This window comes from Pleurodeles waltl, chromosome 2_1 (genome assembly GCF_031143425.1).
Source record: "Pleurodeles waltl isolate 20211129_DDA chromosome 2_1, aPleWal1.hap1.20221129, whole genome shotgun sequence".
NCBI lineage: Eukaryota > Metazoa > Chordata > Amphibia > Caudata > Salamandridae > Pleurodeles > Pleurodeles waltl.
Window position 1 is genome coordinate 354,463,592 of NC_090438.1, and position 24,925 is coordinate 354,488,516.

General features: G+C 43.0%; 1 protein-coding gene across 1 annotated transcript in view; it reads left to right on the forward strand.

Annotated features, from left to right (window-relative positions):
- Nucleotides 1-24,925, forward strand: part of LOC138265011 (transmembrane protein 182-like) — a 263,899-nt gene that overhangs the window by 107,710 nt on the left and 131,264 nt on the right. Inside the window, exon 3 of the mRNA XM_069212587.1 lies at nucleotides 11,698-11,796. Within this exon, the coding sequence (XP_069068688.1) occupies nucleotides 11,698-11,796 (99 nt within the window). The remainder of the gene's footprint in view (nucleotides 1-11,697; nucleotides 11,797-24,925) is intronic.

Below are 24,925 nucleotides of genomic sequence, written 5' to 3' on the forward strand. Positions count from 1 at the left end.
GTCGAGGATTTGGCCACAGCGAAAGCTGACTTCTATGCAATGGGACATATCCCCAACATAATTGGGGCTATTGATAGTACACATATTGCATTTGCCCCCCCCGGAGAAATGAACAGGTGTTTAGAAATCAAAAGAGCTTTCACTCCATGAATGTGCAGGTAGTGTGCCTGGTGGACCAGTACACCACCCATGTCAATGCAAAGCATCCTGGCTCTGTTCATGATGACTTTATCTTGAGTAAAAGCAGCATCCCATTTGTGATGGCTCAACTCCAGAACCACTAGGTGTGGCTAATAGGTGAGCCCGGGTTAGTGTGTGTCTAACAGGTATGCCTCGATATTTGCAGGTGACTGTGGTTACCCCAACCTCTCATGGCTACTAACCCCAGTGAGGAATGCCAGGACAAGGGCAGAGGAGCGTTATAATGAGGCACATGGGCGGACAAGAAGGATTAGCAAGAAGTCTTTTGGCCTCCCGAAGGCCAGGTTTCATTGCCTCCATCTAACTGCTGGATCCCTGTACTACTCACCCAAGAAGGTCTGCCATGTTGCATAACCTTGCCTTGAGACGCCAGGTGCCTTTTCTGCAGGAGAATAAGGCTGGAGATGGGTGTGTGGCAGCAGTGGACCCCGTGGACAGTGAAGATGAGGATGAGGACAACAGAACTGCAATATTACAACAGTACTTCCAGTCACACACAGGTACGACACTGTAACTTCACTCTACATTGACAGTTTTCTGTTGAACATTGTACATGGCAGGCAGATTCTCCCAATTCTATGGCCACTTACTGTACCCTTTGGCATCTCTTTTTTCAGATATCTGTGCCACACTCTGGCACCTGGTGTGTTGACTGCAGCGTACTACAGGTCATTCCTATTTATACATTCCTGTACAGTTGTATTGCAGTGTATAAAGCTTGTTAAACAAATACATAGTTCAATCATTTGACAGACTCCATACTTGTATTTTTTTAAATTGTGTTTATTTAAGTGCCAATAAGTAGAGGGGTATGTGCAATGGGCTGGGGTGATGGTGAAGGATTGTCCAGGATAGAGTCCAGTCTATTTGTATCAGATGTGCATTGTCCAAGGCGGCATAGGAAGTGGAGCAATGGCAGTTCAAGGTGGACAGGGTGACAGAGTGGGACACAAGGGTGACAATCAGGGGAGTCCTATATCCTGCGGGGGTATTGGCAATGTTCTCTTGCTTCTGCCTGGATCGCAGGGACCGTTTGCGGGGTGGTTCTCCTTCTGCAGGGGGAGGGGTGCTGGTGGCCTGTTGTTCCTGTGGCAGGGCCTCCAGTCCACTAGTGGCAGCAGAGGTGGAGGGCTGTTCATCGGTGTGGCTAGTGTCAGGGTCCCGGTGGTGTGCCACTGCCTCCCTCATTGTGTTGGCCATGTCTCCCAGCACCCCTGCAATGGTAACCAGGGTGGTGTGGATGTCCTTCAGGTCCTCCCTGATTCCCAGGTACTGTCCCTCCTTCAGCCGTTGGGTCTCCTGCAACATGTCCAGTATCTGGCCCATCATCTCTTGGGAATGGTGGTATGCTCCCAGGATGTTGGTGAGTGCCTCCTTGAGAGTCGGTTCCCTGGGCCTGTCCTCCCCGTGTCGCACAGCAGTCCTCCCAGCTTCCCTGTTGTCCTGTGCCTCTGTCCCCTAAACTATGTGCCCATTGCCACTGACCCCAGGTTCCTGATCGTCCTGTGTTTGTGGGATGGCCTGGGGTCCCTGTAGTGGTGGACACACTGCTGATTGACATGTCCTTGGGACAGAGGTATGAGTCCGCTGGTTGGATGCTGTGCTGGAGTTTCCTGAGGGGGGAGGCTCTGTGGTGGTATGGGACTGTGCCTGGGTAACCGACTGTCCGCAGATCCCTGATGAGCCAGGTTTGTCATCCAGATCCAGGTGTCCAGAGCTGCTGTCATCACTGTGGGTCTCTTCTGTTGGGGGGCTAGATGTTGCTGGCACCTCCTCTCCGGTGACGTTGGGTGGGGGACCTGTGGGGATGTAAATGCAGTGTTATTGTTTGTGCGTGTGACATCTTGTGCATGAGTGTGTTGCCCTTTATGGTTGTGATTGCCCTGTCAGCTTTGCCTTGTGTGAGTAGTGATTTTGTGGGCTAGGTGATTCTCTATAATGTTCATGCTTTAGTGATGGGTGTCCATGCAGGTCTGTGATGGGGGTCCGTGCATTTGTGTTACATGCAGGGCTTGGTATTGGGATGGGTGGGTTGTGATGGTGGGGTGTATGTGAGGTGGTGGAGTGATAGGGGTGAGGGTATGGGTGGGGGTATGTGATGGCATGCTGGTGGGGGGGTGAAAGTAGTACAGAGTTGACTTACCAGCATCCAGTCCTCTTGCTACTCCTGCCAGGCCCTCGGGATGCATGATTGCCAAGACTTGCTCCTCCCAGGTTGTTAGTTGTAGGTTAGGAGGTGGGGGTCCATCACCAGTCCACTGTACTGCTATCTGTTGTCTTGCTATCATGGAACACACCTTCCCCCGTAGGTCGTTCCACCTCTTCCTGATGTCATCCCTTGTTTTTGGGTGCTGTCCTACGGCGTTGACCCTGTCCACGATTCTCCGCCATAGCTCCATCTTTCTAGCAATGGATGTCTGCTGCACCTGTGATCCAAATAGCTGTGGCTCTACCCGGATGAGTTCCTCCACCATGACTCTTAGCTCCTCCTCTGGTAACCTGGGGTGTCTTTGTGGTGCCATGGGTGTAGGGTGAGTGATGTGTGTGAGGGTGTGTGGGGTTATGTGTTGGGGTGTGTGCTGTAAGATGCGTGGATGGTGTATGGGTGATGGTGTATTGTGGCTCTGGTTCTGTGGGTGCTCTTGGTGTCTCGCTCTCAGTTGTCAAAAAAAAATCGGCGTAAAAGGATGTGGGTAGTGTGTGTGTGTGTTTTATAGTGGTGTTGGTGTGGTGTGTGTATGTGTGTCAGGTGTATGTAGTTTGAATTGTCCAATGTAGTGTTGTTTTGTATGTGTGTGTGTATTTTGAGTATGTATTGCCAATGGTTTACCACGGTTCAATGTCTGCCGTGGTGATTCGTGGGTCATAATGCTGTGGGAGTAGTTCTGTTGGCATAAAGGTGTAGGTTTTGGTACCGCCAGTTTATCACTGACCTTTGGGCTGGTGGACTTGTGTGTGTGGCTGTATAGTCACGGATTGCTATGTGTGTGACATAATATGGGTAGTGGTAATCCGCCACGCCGGCAGTATGTTGCTGGCAGTCAGCATGGCGGTAAGTGGGACTTACCACCAATGTCATAATGAGGGCCAAAGTATGTAACTTCCAAAATAATATCTTTACACCTTATGGGTCATCCAGAGTTTTCATATTTCCCTGGTTCAGATCAGGATCGGAGCCCAGACCTTTTGTCAACCTGCTGTGACCACTTAATTACATTTCTCATCAGCAGCAGGAATAAAGGCCGACCCACACAAAAGGAGAAATTAGCAGTACTTCCCCCAGCTCCTGAGGAAGAAAGGGGTAGTGTGGAATGATCTGGATCAATCACTCAGCTGTCACACTGTACCAGGGATTGGTCTGCCCAAGTCCCTAGAACAAAGGAGAGTGCCCTGACAACTTGAGCCAACCCACTGGGTGGGGGGACCATTGAAATTCTAGAGTGCAAGTCCCTGGCATTGATGTCAGTGTGGGGTGGAGCTGAGATTCCAGGAGCTGATGTGACCAGAGCCTCCTGGGTGACACCATTGTGGACTGTCCCAGCATGCTGTGCAGAATGGTTGGGACAGGGGTAGAGAGGTGATGTGGCATCCTATAATTGGCCAGGGGTTCCTGACTTTTGAAAACTTCATTTCCTCTTTAAAAACTCTTGTAACAAGGAGGAGACTCTCTCTTGCTCGTGGATTTTTCTACAGTTCGCTGCTGAATATTGGGATCACAATGGAGAACTGGAAGGAGGAACCCCCTGATCCCCACTCAGGACTAAGGACTCTGACCAGTTTACCCCAGGACCAGTGGGTTTCCCCAAGGTTCAGGAAGGCTTCGCTCTTATGCCCCCTGAGGACGAGTTAGAGGAAAGCCCTGAACTTTTCTGCACCCAGAATCAAAGATCATGAGGAGAGCCACTGCAGTGTGGCAGGGAGGACCAGATCTTGGTGAGGGAGGCTGCTGCAACTGCCCCTGGTGATTAGAGCTTACCACAGGAGTAAAATGAGCCCAGCATCATCTAAATCAGCCCAACATTCTAAATGTTGCCAACCTTTGACCTTTTTCCTGCTTTAGACCTCATGAGGCAGTAAATTCCCCCGGTAAAGGACTTTGATCCAGTTCTTCCACTATCTATTTGACTCCTCAGCCCAAGACTATGCAGCGACCGACCGGTCTCAAATGAGCATTTCAGTGCTCACATTATGTGATACACCACATGTTCAGGGTATCAACATTAATCCGTAAATTATGGAATCTAGCAAATACTTTCTATCAGTTTGAAAAAATAGTGCTAGTGTTGCCTTCAATCTGAAGTAGCAAAGCTAGGAAGTAAAAGCAGGCGCTTGACATTAATCAATAGTGACTACTTCTGTATCATCACCAGGCATGGACTTCCTATTAACGAGACTTAGATCAGTCAATCAATTGTTATGTATATGACAAAATAAAACCTTGCTCAGTTTTTACGTGTATTCATTAAAATAGAAAATTAGAATATTTGACATGTATCTGCAAATTTCATAAAAAGTACGATATGAATACAATCTATGCATCCTTCTGAAAATTCGACAAAACTATGCAAATATTTCTATATAATTCTTCATTAGGAGCAATTAATTTTTCTCTTTAGTACTTACACCATGATCCAGGCACTAGGTATTCTGATTCTGGAAGCGTTTATACCAACTTATATTTCAGATACTAATAAACAACATGGCATTCTTTTCATATAGCCACTTGACGTGCCTGTGTGCCAAACGTCATTTGTAAGTGTATCATACTAGACCCAACCTCTATACAGCGTTTCAGAACATGAACAGCAAAACCACTACTCCAGAAACATCTAAACAACATGCAGTGGGCATGGCACATTTACAGAGCCCATAAACCCTGTGATACATTTCTGTATTACGATTTGTGATTCACCATCCGAATACTCTTGATATGTAAAACACAACCTCTACCCCAAGGTCTCTTGGCACGCATGTGTCTTCATGTCACCTGAAAGAGGAAGTCTTTGGGCCTTTTTAAATGTAGCCGCATCAACTATGTGCCTAATATGTTTGATCTAGGAATTTCAGAAGATGGGACCCTGCACTGAGCCCTCTGCCATCGCTGCTCTAAAGTTCTAACTGGGACACGATCAGGTGCCAGACTCGAAGTGTACTACAGCATACATCGCTGTGCTTACATTGACTTTGGAATACTCACCATTGGCAGAAAGGTGCATATGTTCTTACAAGTAGTTTTACAAAGAACACCAAGCATTATCACTTATCTGAACATGCAGTTTATGATGATTTTTATTGGCCTGCTGTCAATGTGAGGATGGATAAAGGTATAGTTGAATGTCAAACTAGAGTTCATACCAAACTGGGCTGTGCTAATCAGCGTAAAAAGAAATAGTAGATTTTTAAAGTCATCGTAGCTCACTTTTCTATTGCAGTCCAAGCTAAAGACACCTTTTAAGGAGAGGCTATTAGGCACTGTAAAATAAACATCATAGTACAAAGTACACACTCTATGAATGATTGTTATCAGATGTTCTTAAACTGTTTTTGCTCTGAGCCCCGCCCAAGCAAAATGTTTTGAAGTCATCTCTCCCTGCCAAATGGTATTGGAAGGATTGGGATCATGGCTGAGTGCACGGGGTGGGATAATTTCAGTGGCTCTTTTTCTGCGGCTCATAATGCACACTAAGGGGCAGATTTAAGAGCCCCAGCACCTCATTGAACCACATTAGTGTAATTTATTTTGACTCTAATGTGGCCCAACAAGGCCAAAATCGTTGAGATATACTTACAAAGTTGTGCAATGCATGCATTGCCCCACTTTGTAGCCCTTTGTGCTACATTATGCCTGCGCTAGGCATAATGTATGCAAAGGGGGCGTTCCCCTGTTAGGGGGCTAGTGAGTCGAAAAAATGGCTCAAAGAAATCTAAATGATTTCTTTGTGCCATTGATAACGCGTCCAGCCCTTATAAATTACCTGTACCTGGACACGTTTGAGGTCGGTGAATCTTTTAACCGAGTCGGGCTCTCCTCATCCTAAATAGTTGAGTCATTCAGATCAATAATCAATAACTATTGTAATCGGTAATCAATACTCAATTTATAGATCGATATAGCACATCAGAAATCAATAACAGTGGGTATTTCGGCGCACCATGACCTTTCAGTCATGAATAACCACACCAGTTTATTAAAAGTTAGTGAATTTATTTCCCTATATTAACAAAGCTAGCACGATATATATATGTCTCAAAACCAATTGATATATGTATATGAACATTACTAACTGTCCATAACGGCGGAAGAAACGCAATCTTCGTAAAATCTGAATGATGATACACTCTGTTATTGCAATGCAAATCACCAATATAACTAACTGTATTTGACTAATTGCATACATTCGGTCAGCATAACAAGATTTCAATTTGGCATGGTACATTGAATGAATACCTCGACTAACCTCTAATTAGCATCGGCATGTGGGACTTCATGCAAAACGAATTTAGTCAACACAAATTTGGAAAACTTCTAGCTAGGACCCTATCAAAATAGCAGTTGGTACCTAAAAGGAAAAAACACAATGCATAATACATTTATCCTTTCATATTTACCAAATACAATCAGCATTCAAGAAAAGTCTTCGTCCTTCAGGTACCGGTTGATCAGTATGGGGCAAGTTTCAAAGGGGCAAAGTTAAGGGCAAGCTTCCTTGCAGCGGCAAGGAGAATGGGGCAAAGTTACTGCATGGGCAAGACGGGGACAAATCGAAGTTAAAGTCTCTAGGGTGAGAATTCTTAAAGTCTCTTTCTCTCGAATAGAGAAAAGGGCATCAGGGTGTCGTCCAAAATGGAGTCTGGCATCAGGCTTCAAACTGGCATCGAGGAAAAATGGCTGACTTCTCTTTGTCCGGTGGGTTTAAGTAAGAAACATTACAAATTCTGCAGGGTCTTCCATTGGAGGGTTCATAGGTTGGCTTCAAATTGTCCAATCAAAATTGTCTTTTACTAGCGCTCATTTATGCATACACTGTCCTTGGAGCCTTGGAACACAAATTGTAACATGGTTTGCCAATTATTTTACTATCTGTACCTTCATTGTCCGCACCTGCAGAGACTGACCTTGTATCAAAGGGGATGAAACCGGCCTAGCACGAAACCTTGGAGATAAGTGTACCAGTCAGCTCTACTGGAAAAATACAACTTCAAGCAAGAATATATGTTTCATTAGTTCAAGGAAAAAAAAACACGCAGTTAGAATTTGAAACCAGGCAACTAGGCCAAAGCCTGTACTAAATTTAAGCTAAGCAAAACAGTTTTCAAACAAGAAATCATGGCATATATTTGCGATTATGACTGATTACTACATTTTCAATACTTCATAATTAATAAAGCTCGTTTACAATGATGGCGAACTACCCCGAGGGCACATTTTCCCTCGTACATTAATTCTTTTACTAACATCACTCTATATTATATGTTTTGATTATGCAACATGTATGAATATATGTAGGACCCTCTTTTTCTGCGTCATCACCATTTATTCAGCACTTTTAATGCTTGCTCAGAGCAGATGTTAAAGCAGGCACACCATAGTGTACAATGGACCTCCATGGGCTCTGCAGCATTAGCATCAACAGTTTTTACACTAATCCTTCAAAGATCCGAACTAGCGTAAAAAAGTTTGACGCTAGTTCCCTAACTACCGCCCTGGTGCACCATATATTAAATACGGTGCACGCATGGCGGCTTTAGGGCTGCGCTTAGGGGCACTAGAAAAGTGGTGCTGTACTAGGTTTTATTAAATCTGCCCTTAAATGTAAGACTTATAAAAGAGCAAATTCACCAAAAACACAAACAGATCAACAAGTACTGTTCCCCATTACTGGGGTGTTGTGTGTCTATCAGACTCCTGAGCACCAATGCAACTGGATGTGCAGCTCTAATAATATTTCCTCTGCCACTTTCACCTTTTCCCTACCATAACTGGCATCACTACAATCTTGAAACAGACTCTTTGTCCCTTTCAGAAAAAACTGAGCTCCCAAATGTGACCCACTCTTTGCTGCAGGGGTGCCCTCAGCTATAATGCCAATGAGGAGTATGAACTCAATGCCCCTTTTTGTAAAGTAAGACAATCGTAATTGTGATGCAGTGGTCCCCTTACATCCCTGGGCAGTGCATCTGCTTCACTAATGATAGCTACTAGATACTTCATTGCAAGCTGACTGCCTCCAGTGTCCTTTGTTAAAAAACATACACCGCCATATTTTTCCATCCCTCTCCCCACCATCTATATGAGGCGCAATCTAAGGTTTCTTCTTTGCTTTAATTTTCTCTCCCTTGGCCCATCACTCTGTGCCTCAAAACAACACTGGCACTGCAAGGGAGCACAAGACACAAACACAAATACAGAAGGATAGGGTTTAATTAGCTCCTCACACGCCTGGGCCCTGATGCCCCTGCAATACTAAAAACTAAAGGCTGTCTGTTCTGCCTACTCCACTGTGCTATTATGTGGCTTGGCGTACCGCTCCGCGAGCCAAATGTTCGGCTTGGGATGCTGCGCGCGGCAGCAGGACGCAGCGCACCCCGAGCCCTTCCTACATCTGTCGAGGCCCCAAATTGGGCATGGGGCCTCGTTTTTTCTTTAGTGCGGTGCTTTCCCAGGAGATCCTGCCCCCACTCACCTCTTTTGTTCTTCTCTTCTTTCCTGTCGCTCTTGTTTCTGCTCATTATATACTTACTGTTTTAACCATGTTTACACAAAATTTGAAAAAGTATGCAAATTATATTGCCATAAATTAAATTTCACCTACGCCTTTATGAGATAAATTAATTGTTAACCAGGACCTATACCTGTGAGAAATCTGGCAGAGAAAACACCATAGGTGGGTACACTGAGAGGTTTCCCACTGGGGAAATCTTTGGACAGAGGTGCCTATATACACAGTTTCTACCCCTATGATGTACGTTGTTAGAAGTCTCAGCTGTCTGGAACACTAACATCTTTTATACTGGGCACTAAGGGGGGTCTTACCGCCACATTATGACCATGTCGGACTTGCAACGGTAATACCGCGATACCGCCAGGCTTCCGCCAGCCTGCAGCCTGGCGGTCACAGCGGTTGTAATCTGCCAGGGCAACAGCGCTGCCCTGGGGTTTATGAATCCCCATCAGCCAGCCTGTCCATGGCGGTAAACATGGCCATTGAAAGGCTGGTGGTATGGGAGACTTGGGCCCCTGGAGGCCCCGGCAGTGCCCATGCACTTGGCATGGACACTGCAGGGGCACCCATGCACAGTCCCATTGTGCATTCCACTGCCCGAATTACGGGCAGTGGAATGCGCGACGGGTGCTTCTGCACCCGACGCACCTCAACATTGCAGCTGGCTCGATTACGAGCCAGCATCAATGTTGTGGTGACACTGTTTCCATCCGCTGGCCCAGCGGAAATGTCATAATAGGGCGCCAAACATACCACCAGCACTGGCGGTGTGTTGGCGCCTGCGGCTTCGGAATTCTTTTAAAAAGACTGCTGAAGTCGTAATGAGAGCCTAAGTGTTAGATTTTCCCTTATGCAGGGTCATTCCCAATCTTTTTGCCTCCTGCCTCCTATTTTTTCGGACCTGTTGGCTTTTGAACTCTGAGCAGTTTACCACTATTAACCAGTCCTAAAGTGCATATGCTCTCTGTGTAAATTGTATTGTTGATTGGTTTATCCATGATTGGCATATTTGATTTACTAGTTAGTCCTTAGTAAAGTGCACTAGAGGTGCCCAGGGCCTGTAAATCAAGTGCTACTAGTGGGCCTGCATAACTAGTTGTACCACCCATATTAGTAGCCCTGTAATCATGTCTCAGACCTGCCACTGCAGTGTCTGTGTGTGCAGTTTTAAACTGCCAATTCGACTTGGCAAGTGTACCTACTTGCCAGGCCTAAACCTTCCCTTTTCTTACATGTAAGACACCCCTAAGGTCTAGGTAGTCCCAGGAGCAGAGTGCAGTGTATGTTTAAGGTAGGACATATACTAATGTTTTTTATTTGTCCTAACAGTGAAATAATGCTAAATTTGATTTTTACTGTTTGCAAGGCCTATCCCTCTCATAGGTTAACATGGGGGCTGCCTTTAAATATGATTAAAGTGTATATTCCCTTTGGGAGTGGATAGACATTTGGAGTTTGGGGTCTCTGAGCTCACAATTTAAAACTACATCTTTTAGTAAGTTGATTTCAAGATTGTGTGTTTGAAAATGCCACTTTTAGAAAGTGAACATTTTCTTGCTTAAACCATTCTGTGACTCTGCCTGTTTGTGGATTCCCTGTCTGGGCCAGTTTGACAGTTGGGCTGTTTGCACCTCTCTCTAGACAATGACAATGACACAAAGGGAGCTGGGGTGTAGCCTGCATATCCTGATGAGCCATCTGTGTTAAGAGGGAGGGGAGGAGTGGTCACTCACACCTGAAAGGGCTGTGCCTGCCCTCACACAATGCAATCTCCAACCCCCTGGTGTGTCTCTGGGGCCTGGGCTGGGCAAAGTAGGATTTCACAAATGAGAGATACTTTTCGTTGAAGTAAGCCTACTTCAAAGGGGAAAATGTGTATAAGAAGGGCACACAAAACCACATACTTTAGATCACTTCTGGAAACCAAGAGGAACCTCTGCCTGGAGAAGAGCTGAAGAGCTGAGGAAAAAGAGCGGCCCTGCCTGTGACTGTGCTTTGTGGAGCTATCCTGCAGCTGCTGCTTCTGCCTGGTGAAAGGGGACAAAGACTGGACTTTGTTGTGCATTCCTGCTTGTGAAGAAATCACAATGTGGCAATTCATATCAAAGCTACTAGATTCTGAGAAAATCAGTTTTTTCTCCATGCCATTTGACCGTCAACTCCCATAACAAGCAAATCTGCACGTACACGAAAACAAATCACATTAAAACCACTAACGTCGTTGAGTCCATAGTAACATTTCGAAAGAGCACAACCAGTGATACAATTAGCAGTAATCCACCGCCTGTTAATTCAGCTGCTGCTGACGTGAAGTCGAACTGGACATTCAATACGGAGAATTCAGTCAAGGAATACGTCATTCATATAGTATTTGAATGTCATTCTCAACATTCTCAACATTCTCAGCATTACAACATTCCCTGTCTATACCTGCAACCCAGACTGCTGTTTGGTTTAATAATGATTGAGACTTTCAACATTTTTGCTGGTAGCAATAACTATTTGTGTTGTGTGGAATATAAAATATTTTTCTCCACATTTCTTAATGAAAACAATTTTCTTCACACAATATTCATTTGTGGCTGTGGCATCCACCCACTCAGCTTGTGTATGCAGGTCAATAATTTATAGTAGTTGTGAACATTCACCTGTTTTCATTGTTTGTATATTTTTAGTTTGCAGGTTCATAAAGTGGTAGTAATGTTTTAATGGAAGTGAAGTAAATCTAACTTTGGCAGTGAAGTAAATCTAACCTGGGATTTATGTTTTTCAGCTAACCAAGCACACCCCAAGCACTGTATTCAAGGCTACCTTTTTCCAATGCCGATAGCCTCTGGCCCGGTTCCGCATCCTTCATACGACGCAACAGCAGGTGAGTTTCTAATGTAAACCTTATCGGTTTTAGATTTGACAGTTTATCAGGAGGAGCTGTTTTGGGTCTCAACTGATCAGCGAATTTTAAGACTAGCCTAAATTGACATTTCTGTTTTAGGCACATAACGAGTCACCATGAAGACCAGGCTGTAAGAACAAGCTTGAAGCAATTATGATGGGCAGTCAGAAAGGATAGACAATATTTTTATTTGTTAGTTTTTCTTATTTTTTTATATTTTCTGACAACATAAGCACTTTATGAAGACTTAAAGTAGCTTATCGTATAATAGACAATAAATAGTGGAATTCAATGCACATTTAGGAAATTCAAGGCAGCACTCACAAACCTAATGAACCATAGAGAGCATACAGAATTGCTCCATCTTTAATTAGTCAATTGGATGGGCTATAAATATTAGCTATGTAAGATGTAACTCACCTCACATTTTTCTCATTGAATCAAACTGCTGCCATAAAGGTATTGATCTGCTCACATAAAAAGCAAGGTGATGAAGGAATGCTTGTATCAATACAAGACACTGACACTCGCTCAGACCACATCACAGTCCCTCATTTTTCATCTACTATGCCACCATAGATAGCGACCTGCCATACGCAAATGAATCCTGCTCTAAGAGGAACAGACCAGTCCGAATTATAACAAAAGGTCCCCTTCATACAGAAAAACAAGCAACCCCTGACCAGTTCAGCTTATTTAGAACGCATCAGTGAGGTATAACTTGAGACTTGTTGCAAATTGAGCTTAGACCCATGTCTACTGCAACAAACAACAAGGTGAAGGAATGAATGATTGAATTATTGATTTCACCCACTGTGCCATTCTACACTTAGACCAGTCATATGCAAAGTGTTATTGGCCCTGCTCCAAAATAAACAGTTGGACCCAAATTACCACTTATCTTCAGACAGAAACATAAGGAAGCCCATACAATGATCTGCCAAAAAGCTGGCAGTTGACATTTTTGCAAGTGTCATTACTATGCAAACTACATTCTGTTTTTCTGGTTCCTCTCCTCAAGCAGACCTATTATGACAGTCAAGCATACACGCTTGTTTTCCTGCCACACTAACTACTTTAGATTCCAGAATCCATGTAGTCTGTCACTTTTATAAACCTATGCATGGATCTGCATCAGGTCTGTCGTTTCGAGGGCAGTTTGAGGTAGAGCACAACTTCCAAATGTCCAGTTTTTTAAGACATGTGAAAAATACCATACAGTCTTGCAGTGCTGTAATTTTTAAATTAACAAGATTCAGCCTTTTACTCATCATACTTAACATTTTTGTAAATATTCAGAATTGATTGCAATACCAAGTGGCAGTCTACATTTCTTAGTGTCCTATTAACTGGGATATGTGAAATAATGAAGTCTCCATGTGTGAATTAAAGGTGCCAACAGATTTATCTGATTTTTCAGCACTGATATTTTCTCTGACAGTAGTTCACTTGTGTGCAACTACTTAAAAGGCTAATCATGCTTGCTCAAGTTTCTCTTCAAGCTACTCAAGTAATTGCACCCTCTTTTCCTTAGATACATGACACAAACAGTTCAGTCATTTTGTTGCTCACATTTTAAAGTATTCATCATTGAATACTTCTGGTAAAGGTACAATATTGTAAAGTTGTGCATGCCACTTGTTTCCATGGAGTTTAAGTGTACCCAAAATTCTTGTTTGAACATAAGCACTGCTCCCAAAGCGGAATATGAGACTTTGTCAAAAATACCAACATTTCCCTTGTTTAAGTTCCAACTTGTTACATGCTGTCAATTACAATAATAGTATAGAATAGTACATAAAAGTATACTGTTTTAAAATCTAATACTCTTAGCTGGTAAATAATAATATGATGATGAGTGGGGCATCATTATGCCTTTAACCAACCTCAAGACATTCTAGTATCCCATATAAAGCAACGGAATAGGATGCAGATCTTTTGAAACAGAGCATTTAGGCACATAGACTATTGGGGTGATTCTGACCCTGGCGGTCCAGGACCGCCGGGGCCGGGGTCGGCGGTGGCACCGCCAACAGGCTGGCGGTGCTCGCCGGGCATTCTGACCGCGGCGGTACAGCCGCGGCCAGAAGCGGAAAGCCGGCGGTGTACCGCCGACTTTCCGCTGCCCATGGGAATCCGCCATGGGGATTCTGACACCCCATACCGGCATCCTGTTCCTGGCGGGTCGCCCGCCAGGAACAGGATGGCGGTATGGGGTGTCGTGGGGCCCCTGGGGGCCCCACTTTGTATTTCAGTGTCTGCTTTGCAGACACTGAAATACGTGACGGGTGCCACTGCACCCGTCGCACATCCTCCACTCCGCCGGCTCCATTCGGAGCCGGCATCCTCATGGAGGGTTGTTTCCCACTGGGCTGGCGGGCGTCCTTTTGGCAGTCGCCCGCCAGCCCAGTGGGAAACCCAGAATCACCGCCGCGGTCTCCTGACCGCGGAGCGGTGTTCTGGAGGGGGGAACTCTGGCGGGCGGCCTCCGCCGCCCGCCAGAGTTAGAATGACCCCCTATATGTCCTGGAAAAGTATAGAAAAACGTGGTAGAGCCACCATCCTAATGATAATCCTTATCTCTGTCAGCACTAGAAGTGCCATTTCTTCGGATCCATCATAGTCTTTTTGAGGATCACCTCATGTAATGATGGGTTGAATTGGAATGCATTGAGAAAGGTTCCAAATGGAACACTAGCACTGGCAGTTGAAGTTGGGACTGAGTTGAGACGTTTCGTGGTGTGCGGGGCTTACAATATTGCGAAATAAATCCTTCAAAGCTTACCTGCCTCTAGACCTTCTTTACAGAATTTAGTGACAAATGAAAAGGACAGCCCCCACACCGCTATCCTCGTCTCCTGTGTCATCACCAGTTGCTCCTTCGCGTCGTTCGGAAATCAGGACGCCGGGATTAACCTCTGTTTGAAGTCTTCGTCCAATGCCGGTTCCTGGTAGGTGCCTGTGCCAACCACAATTAGGATTACAGTTGCATCCAAACCTTTAGGGTGCGTCTCGTCTCGTGCGACATCCTAGGCCCAAGATCCTGCACGCGCTTTGGCAGCTTCCAAAGCTGTTGGGCGCGTCTTGTGTGGTATCCTGGGCACGAGATTCAACGCGCGCTGAGATCCGACGCGCACAGTGGTAGCACGCACAGTGGCTGCATCTAAGACTATGGGGCGCGAGATCCAACGTGCACAGTGGCAGCGCGCCTGTTTTTTATGGCATCCTGGAAAGACTGACAGCATACAAGTCGTGTAACGAAGACCAGGTCCTTGAAGTAAACTGATGGCACGCATAGGATTGTGCGTGTTGAGGCTACACTCTTTAGAGGAAAGAACCTTAAGAAGTACACTTTTGTCAAGTTGTTAGAAGAAAGGCTCTTCAATGATATCCTTGGCGTTTGAGCGATCAGACATCTGTTGCATCTTTATAGGAGAGCTGTTTAATTGAATAGGAAAAAAAAAACTGATTAATACACAATTTTCAACTTCTAGTGTGACAATGTCTTCTCTGAATTTACATGCACCCCAACCATTTATTTTAGCAAAGGGGAGCCTGTCATGCAGTGGCAAGAATGGAGAGAATATTTCTGAAATTACATTGACATTTTCGAAGAAGAAGAATTTTCTGCGGAAAAGAAAAAGAACATTCTATTGCATTGCATAGGCTCTGGAGGCTTGAAACTGTACAATGAGATGGAAAAAAATCTAGGAGCGATACAGATAGTGGGGACGTATTTACACAAGCGTTAGAGGATTTAGACGCTCATTTATCTCCAACTGTTTGCGTAGCAGTGGATAGATTTAATTTTTTTCAAAGGAAACAGTCTAAATCTGAATCTGTAGAAGAGTATGTGTCAGCTCTTAGGAACTTAGCTAAAACGTGCAGATTTGGAGGATTACAGGAAGAATTCATTAGTGATCAAATTGCAATGCATGCCAGTAATCCCAACATTCAAGATAAATTGTGGGTAAATGGAGAAGCATCGTTGAAGGAAGTTATTGCGCTTGTTAAAAAAGCTGAACTTACCCGTAGATGCGTCAAAGCCATGGAAGAGCATAAGAATGATATTAAACAAGTTATGTTCACTAAAGAAAATTCTAGTTTCAAAAACGACTCGAAGAGTGTGCGTTATAAGAAGAAGGCCCAACGAGATCAACGTATTCAACAACGAGATCAGCAAAATATTAAAAAAATTTATAGGTGTGGAAGTGCTGATCATTTTGCTGATAATAAGAAGTGTCCTGCTAAAAATCAGAAATGTTCATTATGTGGTCGCATGGGACATTTTGCAAGGGTATGCAAAAGTTCTAAAAGAGGAAATATAAAATTTATTGAAGAAGAGAATGATTTGGATTGTCAGGAGGATCAGGATGATGAGAATGGGGTCTTTTGCATTGAATATGATTTACTGGATATTGAGCAAGGACTGAATAAAAAACCTGTATGCGAGCTGAGCATGGGTGGGATAGCAGTAAAAGTAACAGTTGATTCTGGTTCGCCTTTCTCCATAATTGAAAAAACAATTTGGATGGAAAAATCCAAAGAAAACTATGGGGACATACTAGATAGGATGGATGTGTAAGCGAAAAGTTATACTAGGGAGAGAATAAATTTTGTAGGGTACAAAAACATGGAATTCGAATTTAAAGGAAAAAAGGCTATGGTGGTTATTCTAACTTTGGAGGAGGTGTTAATCCGTCCCAAAAGTGACGGAAAAGTGACGGATTTACCACCAGCCGTATTACGAGTCCATTATATCCTATGGAACTCGTAATACGGCTGGTGGTATATCCGTCACTTTACCGTCACTTTTGGGACGGATTAACACTCCTCCAAAGTTAGAATAACCCCCTATGTGTAAATTGTATATATCAGAAAAAGGTCCTTCAGTTTTGGGGTGGGTAGATCAAGGAAAAATAGGTATAATTCTTAATCCCAACAGTTTTGAACCTGTGCTATCAACTGATAGTAGTGTAGATAACGATGAAATTGTACACAAATATCCCAGGGTGTTTTCAGGGAAAGTGGGGTGTTTAAACGATTTTAATCATAAGATAGTGTTGAGGAGTGGTGTCAAACCAGTTGTTCACAAAGTTCGATACGTACCCTTCTCGGTCAGAGATGAAGTTTTAAGTGAACTTAAGCGACTCACGAATGAGGGCATAATAGAGCGTGTGGAATCAGCAGAATGGATTTCTCTTCTAGTTGTGGTTAAATGTACGAATGGTAAGATCAGATTGTGTTTCGACTTGTGAAGCCTGAATGAGTGTATAATGGTTGATCAGTACCCTTTACCGAAGATAAATGAGATGTTTGCATTCACAAAAGGTATGAGTTGGTTTTCTACTCTTGATTTAAAATCAGCATATCACCAAATTAAGCTAGATTCGGGTAGCAAGAAATTAACAACGTTCATAACACCATTTGGTTGTTATCAATTCATGAGGGTACATTTCGGGCTAGCTTCGGCTGCTGCAATGTTCCAGAGAATTATGGGTGAATTACTATTAGGTATTAAGGGTGTCATGTTCTTTCAAGATGATGTTTTAATAATGGGTAAGACAAAGGAAGAACATGATGAGCGGTTACATCAGGTATTGGACGGGTTTGAAATGAAAGGTTTGACTGTGGAATTTGAGAAATGCTAAATTGCGAGCAGAAGCGTTAAATACCTTGGTCATGAAATCAGTGAGGATGGCATTAAACCAAAGGAAGAATTGGTGAAAGCCGTCATGATGGCACCTGTTCCACACAGTAAGGACGAGTGGAGTTTATTTCAAAATTCATAAACAATTTTTCTGAAAAAACATTTGCCAAAAGACAACTACTGAAGACCAGAGTTAAATTTGATTGGTCCAGGAATTGTCAGGAGGAATTTGATAAACTGAAAGTAGAGATTAGTAAGGCTCCTTTCTTGAAAGGTTTTGATCCTATAAGTAAAAATGTTCTCACCTCAGATGCCGGCGCAAAAGGATTAGGGGCTATCTTATCTAAAAAAAATGATGAAAATGAGGAATTGATTGTTGGCTTTGCTTCAAGATCATTATCTGAGGCGGAGATTAAATACTCAGTGATAGAAAAAGAGATGTTAGCGTGTTCTTGGGCTTTAGTACATTTCAGGCAATATATATGGGGACTCAAAGTGATTGGAAGAACTGATCACAAGCCTTTGACAAAAGTTCTTCCCAGCAAGGGGTTGCAGAACGCTTCTTCTAGACTTGCCAGAATGTCTGTAAAACTATTGGATTTCAACTACGAAGTACAATAAATACCTGGTACAAAGAATAGGGTTGCTGATTTTTTAAGTCGGCTACCATTACCTTTTGATTCTAGGAGGGATACAGATGAGGGGTTCATGGAGGATGAACAGGTTGCATTGCTGTTTGATGAAGGTCTGGATGGGGTCAACATAGATGAATGGAAAATGGGCATGGAGACTGACAAAGAATTACAGAAAGTATTGACGTATGTGCGTTCTGGGTGGCCGAACAAAAAAATTCTCAGTGAAATAGAACGTCGTTTTTGGGAAGTTCGCAATGAGCTGAGTGAAGAGCAAAACATTCTCTTGAGGTATGGTAGGTTTGTCCCACCAAAGTCGCTACGTACGAAAACTTTGGGAGTGTGCCATGAAGGGCATTTAGGTATTTCCAAGACCAAGGCGAGAGTGAAGAACATATACTGGAGGCCAGGTTTGGATGTTGAGGTAGAGAGATTAGTAAGAGAATGTGTCACCAGTGAGAATGCAGACAAAACACGGAAGACTTTCAACCCACTGTTGTTTCCCGTTCCTTGCCCAAACATGCCATGGGATAAAATTGGTATTGATATCATGGGAAGAAATTCATTATTGTGGCAATGGATCACTTTTCTAAATGGCCGGAAGTGAAAATCACAGACAACGTGCAGACTGGCGATGTTGTGAGGTTTTTGGATAAGTTGTTTATTAAGGAGGGGCTACCAAGATGTGTAATTTCTGATAACGGCCCTCAATTTATTGCTGATACATTCAAAAAATTCCTGCAAAGGAATCGAATCTTTCACAAATTAACTTCTGTATATCATCCAGAAGGCAATGGTTTAGTTTAGCGGTTTAACCGTGTAATTAAGAGCACATTACAATTGGCAGCTAGTAGCTGTTTGAATTGGGAAAAAGAGGTATTCAAAATGATTTGGGCGTACAGGATAACACCCAGAAATAGTACAGGTAAAAGTCAGTTTGTAATTATGAGAGGCAGGGAACCAGTGAGTAAGGAGTGTGCATGGATTCGGGAAGGAAATGTTTCTGAATGGTCATTGGAAAATGTAAAAAAAAAAAACTATTAGAGGCAAAGTTAAATTATGATCTGAAGCAGAATGTGAAAATTGTTCCTGTGAAAGTGGGAGATTGGGTAAGAGTTAAAAAAAGTTGTAAAGTACGTAAGGGAGAAAGTAGGTTTAGTGAACCTTTGAAAGTTACTGAGGTATTTTGTAATTCAGCGCGATTGAGTGATGGAAAGGTGTGGCATCTAAGCCGCATGGCTAAATGTAAGAATGTGTGTGATAAGGGCAGATCGTGGAATTATGGCTAAATGTAAGAATGTGTGTGATAAGGGCAGATCGAGGAATTATGACTGGATGGATGATGTGTGTGGTGGAAATAGTATTGGAGGAGATGTGGGAAGTCGAGAAGTAAGAGATGAGAGTGAAGCAAGAATTGAGAATGAATATAAGAATACTAATTCTGGAGGTAGAATGGGAAGGTTCGGAAGAAATATCAGAACACCAATGAAATTGAGAGATTTTGTACATTAATTGTACAGTAGTTATGTCCTTATAAAGTGAATTTGTAAATTTGCATTTGCAATGTAATATTACAAAATGTTTTACCACTATTAGACCTAACTGAGTTTGCCAATTGTATATTAATACAGAGAACGATGTTAGGTGCCCACCTCATAAGAGGCCGAATTTCCTCACTATTTAAATACCATATGCCCGCTGTTGGTAACTCAACGGGTGGAGAAATACTATTCCAAGATAACATATCAAGTCAAGCTACAAATTACATTTCTTCACCAACCATTTTTATTAGTGCCCCTAGGAGACACTGTTAAGCATCTTTTCAGCTGAACAAAATAACCATAGTCTCCTTTTTATCCACTTCTGAATTGTCAAGGAAAATCACCACTGTTGCTTTGACCATACATTTCGCTAGAACAAATCCATTATTAAAATGGGAGGCAATATCCTGGTATCTTACCTCAGTATCATATCATCCTTGTTCTATTAATATCCCTTCTTATTATTTTCCCTGGCACATGGATGTCCCAGCTCCATTTCTATATATCAAGGATTAGCCAGCCGGAACTGACAGTATACAGTTCACTTGTAAACTATGACTACACACATTTGAACACACGCAGCCTTCTGACACATCTAACACTGAGATTCAAATGCAGCCCTCATGTGTTTGCAAGCAGAAGCAACACGCAGAGTGTGATATTGGTTAAGTCTTGTGAGATATTTGAATCTCACAAGAATAAAGAAGCAAAATTCTGGGTGAAGTCTTGCAAAAAGGCAAAGTATTTTTTTTGTCTGCTGCCAGTAATGTGAGGGAAGAACGTAAGATGCCTACAGGGTGCTCCGCCTTTGCAGTATAACTAGCCCTGGTGCCTTCCTCCTCCTGAGATGGGTATGATCATGATGCAAGGAAGACATCACAACCCCTGCTTGGGTCCTTGGAGGAACCACTGCTTACCACAAAGGCTGTGTCTCACCTCAGTGACCTGCTCCCAGTTTCCCAGTTTAAGTAACACCATTGGACTATGAATTGCTATCTGCTGTGAACTACTGAGGCTGTGTATGTGTTGAAAGGGCCTAAATACTGTCCCATTACCTACAATTTAAATGCATTTGCCTGGCTGAGAGAGCTCTGGCCCATTCATTTCAGCTTGCACGGCCTTCTGAAACATCCAACACACAGGAAAACCAAAAATACACAAAGGTTTCCACATGCTACTCACACAGGATGTGCTAATTGTGACCTTCAGGCCAATCGCTGCACTAGCACATCCCTCTTAAGTGTGCAAGTAAAAATGTTGTCCATATACACCAGGTTCTTGTTTTATAACTAGGGGCGAGAGATTGCCCACATTACTTTTGTTGAAAGTAGGTCACTGTATGCCCATGTAATAGATTTATTTACACTACCATGTTGAAAAATTTATCATAAATTAAAATCTTCTTTAGACATAATATTTATTGTTCACCATTTTAATGTTATCTGATGTTTACTCACCCCACCTCACCCTTTAAAAGTAAGCCTTAATTAGTGTCATCATTATTCACTTAGATTTCAAACCTAGAATAAAGTGTATTGGTATTTAATAAGCTTACAGTAGTTATTGATTCCTGATGTTCCAGAGTCAACAGTAAATATTTCTTACAACATTTCATCAGTTAGCTCTGAGCTCATGAGACCCTATAAAATGGTCTCACACTTGTTCTTGAGATCTTCTTTGACGTTCTTTGGATTCTTTAGTATAAACGATTGCAAGATTATTCGTCAAAAAAGTTTCAATTATTGTCCTAATGCTGGCTGTTTTATATACAAATATTAGTTCCTTGTTTGTGCAGACGTCTATCCCTACTAGATACCAATCTGTGATATACCAAACGTTGATAGAACTAGCTGGGGACAGAGAGTTAAAGTACCTAATCCCAAAATGTAATGACTGATATAGTGGTAGTTTAAACATCACTGTTTCTGGTTGTTGTTTTTTTGGTTGACCTGGAAAATAGCCTTAGAGATTAGATTCTCTTGGTATATCTTCCAACCACAAAAGTAACATAAGGAGGGCTATCTCATTAGTGTGACAATTACACTATTTCCAGACCTGTGGATCTGACACCAAAGACACAAACCACATGATTGAAGGCTATGTGTTTGTGAAAAGAATTATTAATAGGAAGCACAAGTGAGCCACGGGGTGATGTCTCTGCACCTGGCTCAACATAGCATGTGTCCTCCTTATTCAGTGGAAGGGTAACTTTTTTCTCTTTAAACAAAAATGAACCAGAGAATAGATTCAATTTACACTAAATTAGGCTATGAGGAAGAGGCAAAAGTCCCAAATATTTTCATCATAAAAAGAACCTGATTTCTCTGACGAATCCCATTTTTCACTCTTGATAGCTCTGAACAAGCACCAAGAACTTGACATATCACCTTGTCCTCCTCCTCTCTAATAGTGAGTACTTTTGCAACACCATGTTTTCTGTATCAGATTATGGAGTGGTTGCGCAGGTGTTCTAATAAAAACTATTAATGAGTGTTCATGTATTCTAAATAATGGATTTGTGTAGAAAAATATAATAACGTAGAAAAATAATGCAGACATTTGAAAATGTGATTAGGATGAGTGGCCGCCAATGTTCAAAAAGTGTACTTATTAATATTCTAATGCTGTGAAATGTTTTGACTAATGTAGTGATATGTTATATTAAAGATTATGCATTATGTATTAGCTTTATTAATTGTAGGCAATATTGTTACCTGGCAAGCCGGATGATGAGGACATTGCAGGACAACCAATCAATGACATGTGAACGGAGTCATAGTAGAATTCATAGATTTGAAATTTTAGTTTTATTGGACAAAGTGTGAACATGCAATCCATTGACCAATAGGGATTTGGGAAATAGTTTTAGTAGTTTTTATTTAACAAGACTGCACTGACAGATGACACAGTCTTTGCCCATTTTCTTGCTGGCTGAAAGGTCAATATTTTCTTGTGCCTCTTGACAAGAGACATGCTTAACTTTAATTCTTAGAGACTTTGGGGGTCATTACAAGACCGCCGGAATAAAGGCACACCTTATGGAATTGCTTCAAAGGGCCCAGACTTGGGGAGCAGATGGGTAAAGAAAAGAGACAAGAGGAAAAGGGATTCTGTGGAGCTGACAAAAAATGTGCAGCAGAATAAAGATCCAGTGAAAATTTTACCAATGAGAGAGATTCCAGGGGGACATTTTGTTCATGTTCCTTGGAGAAGAAGTGACATTCTGTTGTTTACAAATGATTATCCAAAATTGAGAGAGAAGCCAGTAGAGTGGTATCAGCAGAGAGACAGGCTTGTGAAACTTGTGAAGTGCCTGTAGGAGGACTTGAAAACATTACTAGAGATAGTGGTTCCAGCTGATCTGTGGATTCAATCAATCAATCAATCAATCAAACAAATTTCTTAAGCGCACTACTCACCCGGTAATGTCTCAAGGCACTGCGGGGGGTTACTACTCGAAAAGCCATGTTTTGAGGTGACTTCTGAAGGTTAGGAGGTCCTGGGTCTTGCGTAGGTTGGTGGGGAGGGAGTTCCAGGTTTTGGCGGTGAGGTGGGAGAAGGATCTGCCACCCGAGGTGGTGCATTGGATGCAGGGACTGTAGTGAGGGTGAGGTCGGCAGAGCAGAGCTGTCAAGTTAGTTTGTGGAAGTTGATTCGTTCGTTGAGGTAGGCCGGTCTGGTGTCGTGGAGGGCTTTGTGAGCGTGGACAAGGATTTTGCAAATTATCCTTTTGTTGATGGGCAGCCAGTGTAGGGATCTGAGGTGGGCGGAGCTGTGTTCGTGGCGAGGGAGGTTGAGGATGAGACGTGCAGCTGCGTTCTGGATGCGCTGGAGTTTTCTCTGAAGCTCGTCTGTGGTCCCTGCGTAGAGGGCATTGCCGAAGTCCAGTCTGCTGCTTATGAGGACATGGGTGACTGTTCTTCTTGTTTCTAAAGGAATCCATTTGAAAGTCTTGTGTAGCATGCAAAGGGTGTTGAAGCAGGAGGATGATATGGCGTTGATTTGCTGAGTCATGGAGAGAGATGAGTCCAGTATAATGCCAACATTGTGTGCCTGGGAGGTGGGTGTTGGGGGTGGTCCAAGGGTGGTGGGCCACCAAGAGTTGTTCCATGCTGTTTTGTTGGGACTGAAGATGATGATCTCGTTTTTTTCTGAGTTCAATTTGAGGTGGCTGGCTGTCCTCTAGTTACGATGGCGAGGAATCCGGAGTGTAGGTTATTCTTGGCGGTAGATGGGTTCCTCGTGAGGGAGATAATGAGCTGGGTGTTGTCAGCGTATGAAATGATGGTGAGGCCGTGGGGGCAGATAAGGTTGGCTAGTGGAGCCATGTAGATATTGAACAGGGTGGGGTTGAGGGACGATCCTTGGGGGACCCCACAGATGGTCTTGGTGGCTGTAGACCAAAAGGGAGGGAGACAAAGTCTTTGGGTTCTTTCAGAGAGGAAGGAGGTGAGCAAGTCCAGGGCTTTGTGGTGAAAGTGAATTGAGAGTAAAAGGAGTGTAGATTGGCTAACAAGTGAACCAGAGAGAGACAAAAATACACCATCTCCTGAGTTAATGAAATATTACTATAAGGTGGATGAATTTTTGAAAACATTTCACCAAAGAATATTGGCAAAGGATTGACAGGACAACTCAGAAAACAAAGGAGTAAGTACATGCATATTACGAGAGATTGTTGCAGGCGTTCAAGCATTACAGTGGTACAGAGACCATTGAAGCAAAAGATATGATTAATTTTGTGTTCAGATTTGTGGAAGGGTTGAGACCTGAAATTGGCCAGATGATTAAGAGTCATTTGATTTGCTGGCAAGCAAAGCTGATTGATGAGGTGTTGCAGCATGTGAAATATTGTAGTGATGAGATTGAGTTGAAGCAGAGAAAGTTGAAAGAGAAGATGATGGTGATGCAGATTAAGGCACCTCAAACAGTAATGCAAGGGAATTTTCCACAGCAGTTACCACAGCAGCAGCAGGGAAACATGATGTTTCAGCCCCAGATACGAGGTAGAGGTCATGGAGGAAATGTGAATTTTGGTCCAGACTTAGGTACTGTATTCGTTCAGAACGATGTGCAAAGAATGAAGAAATTATTGCCATGTCACGTATGTGGAACTGTTGGACATTGGAAGCGAGAGTGTCCAATGATGGTGCAGGAAGGTGTCGTTCAGCAGAGTAATGACATCAATTCATTCCAGAACATGAGAGGGCCGAGAGTGAGAGGTCCTAATCCAAATTCTCAAAATAATGTGAATCAAGTTCAGAATTTTCAACCCATGCAGCAGG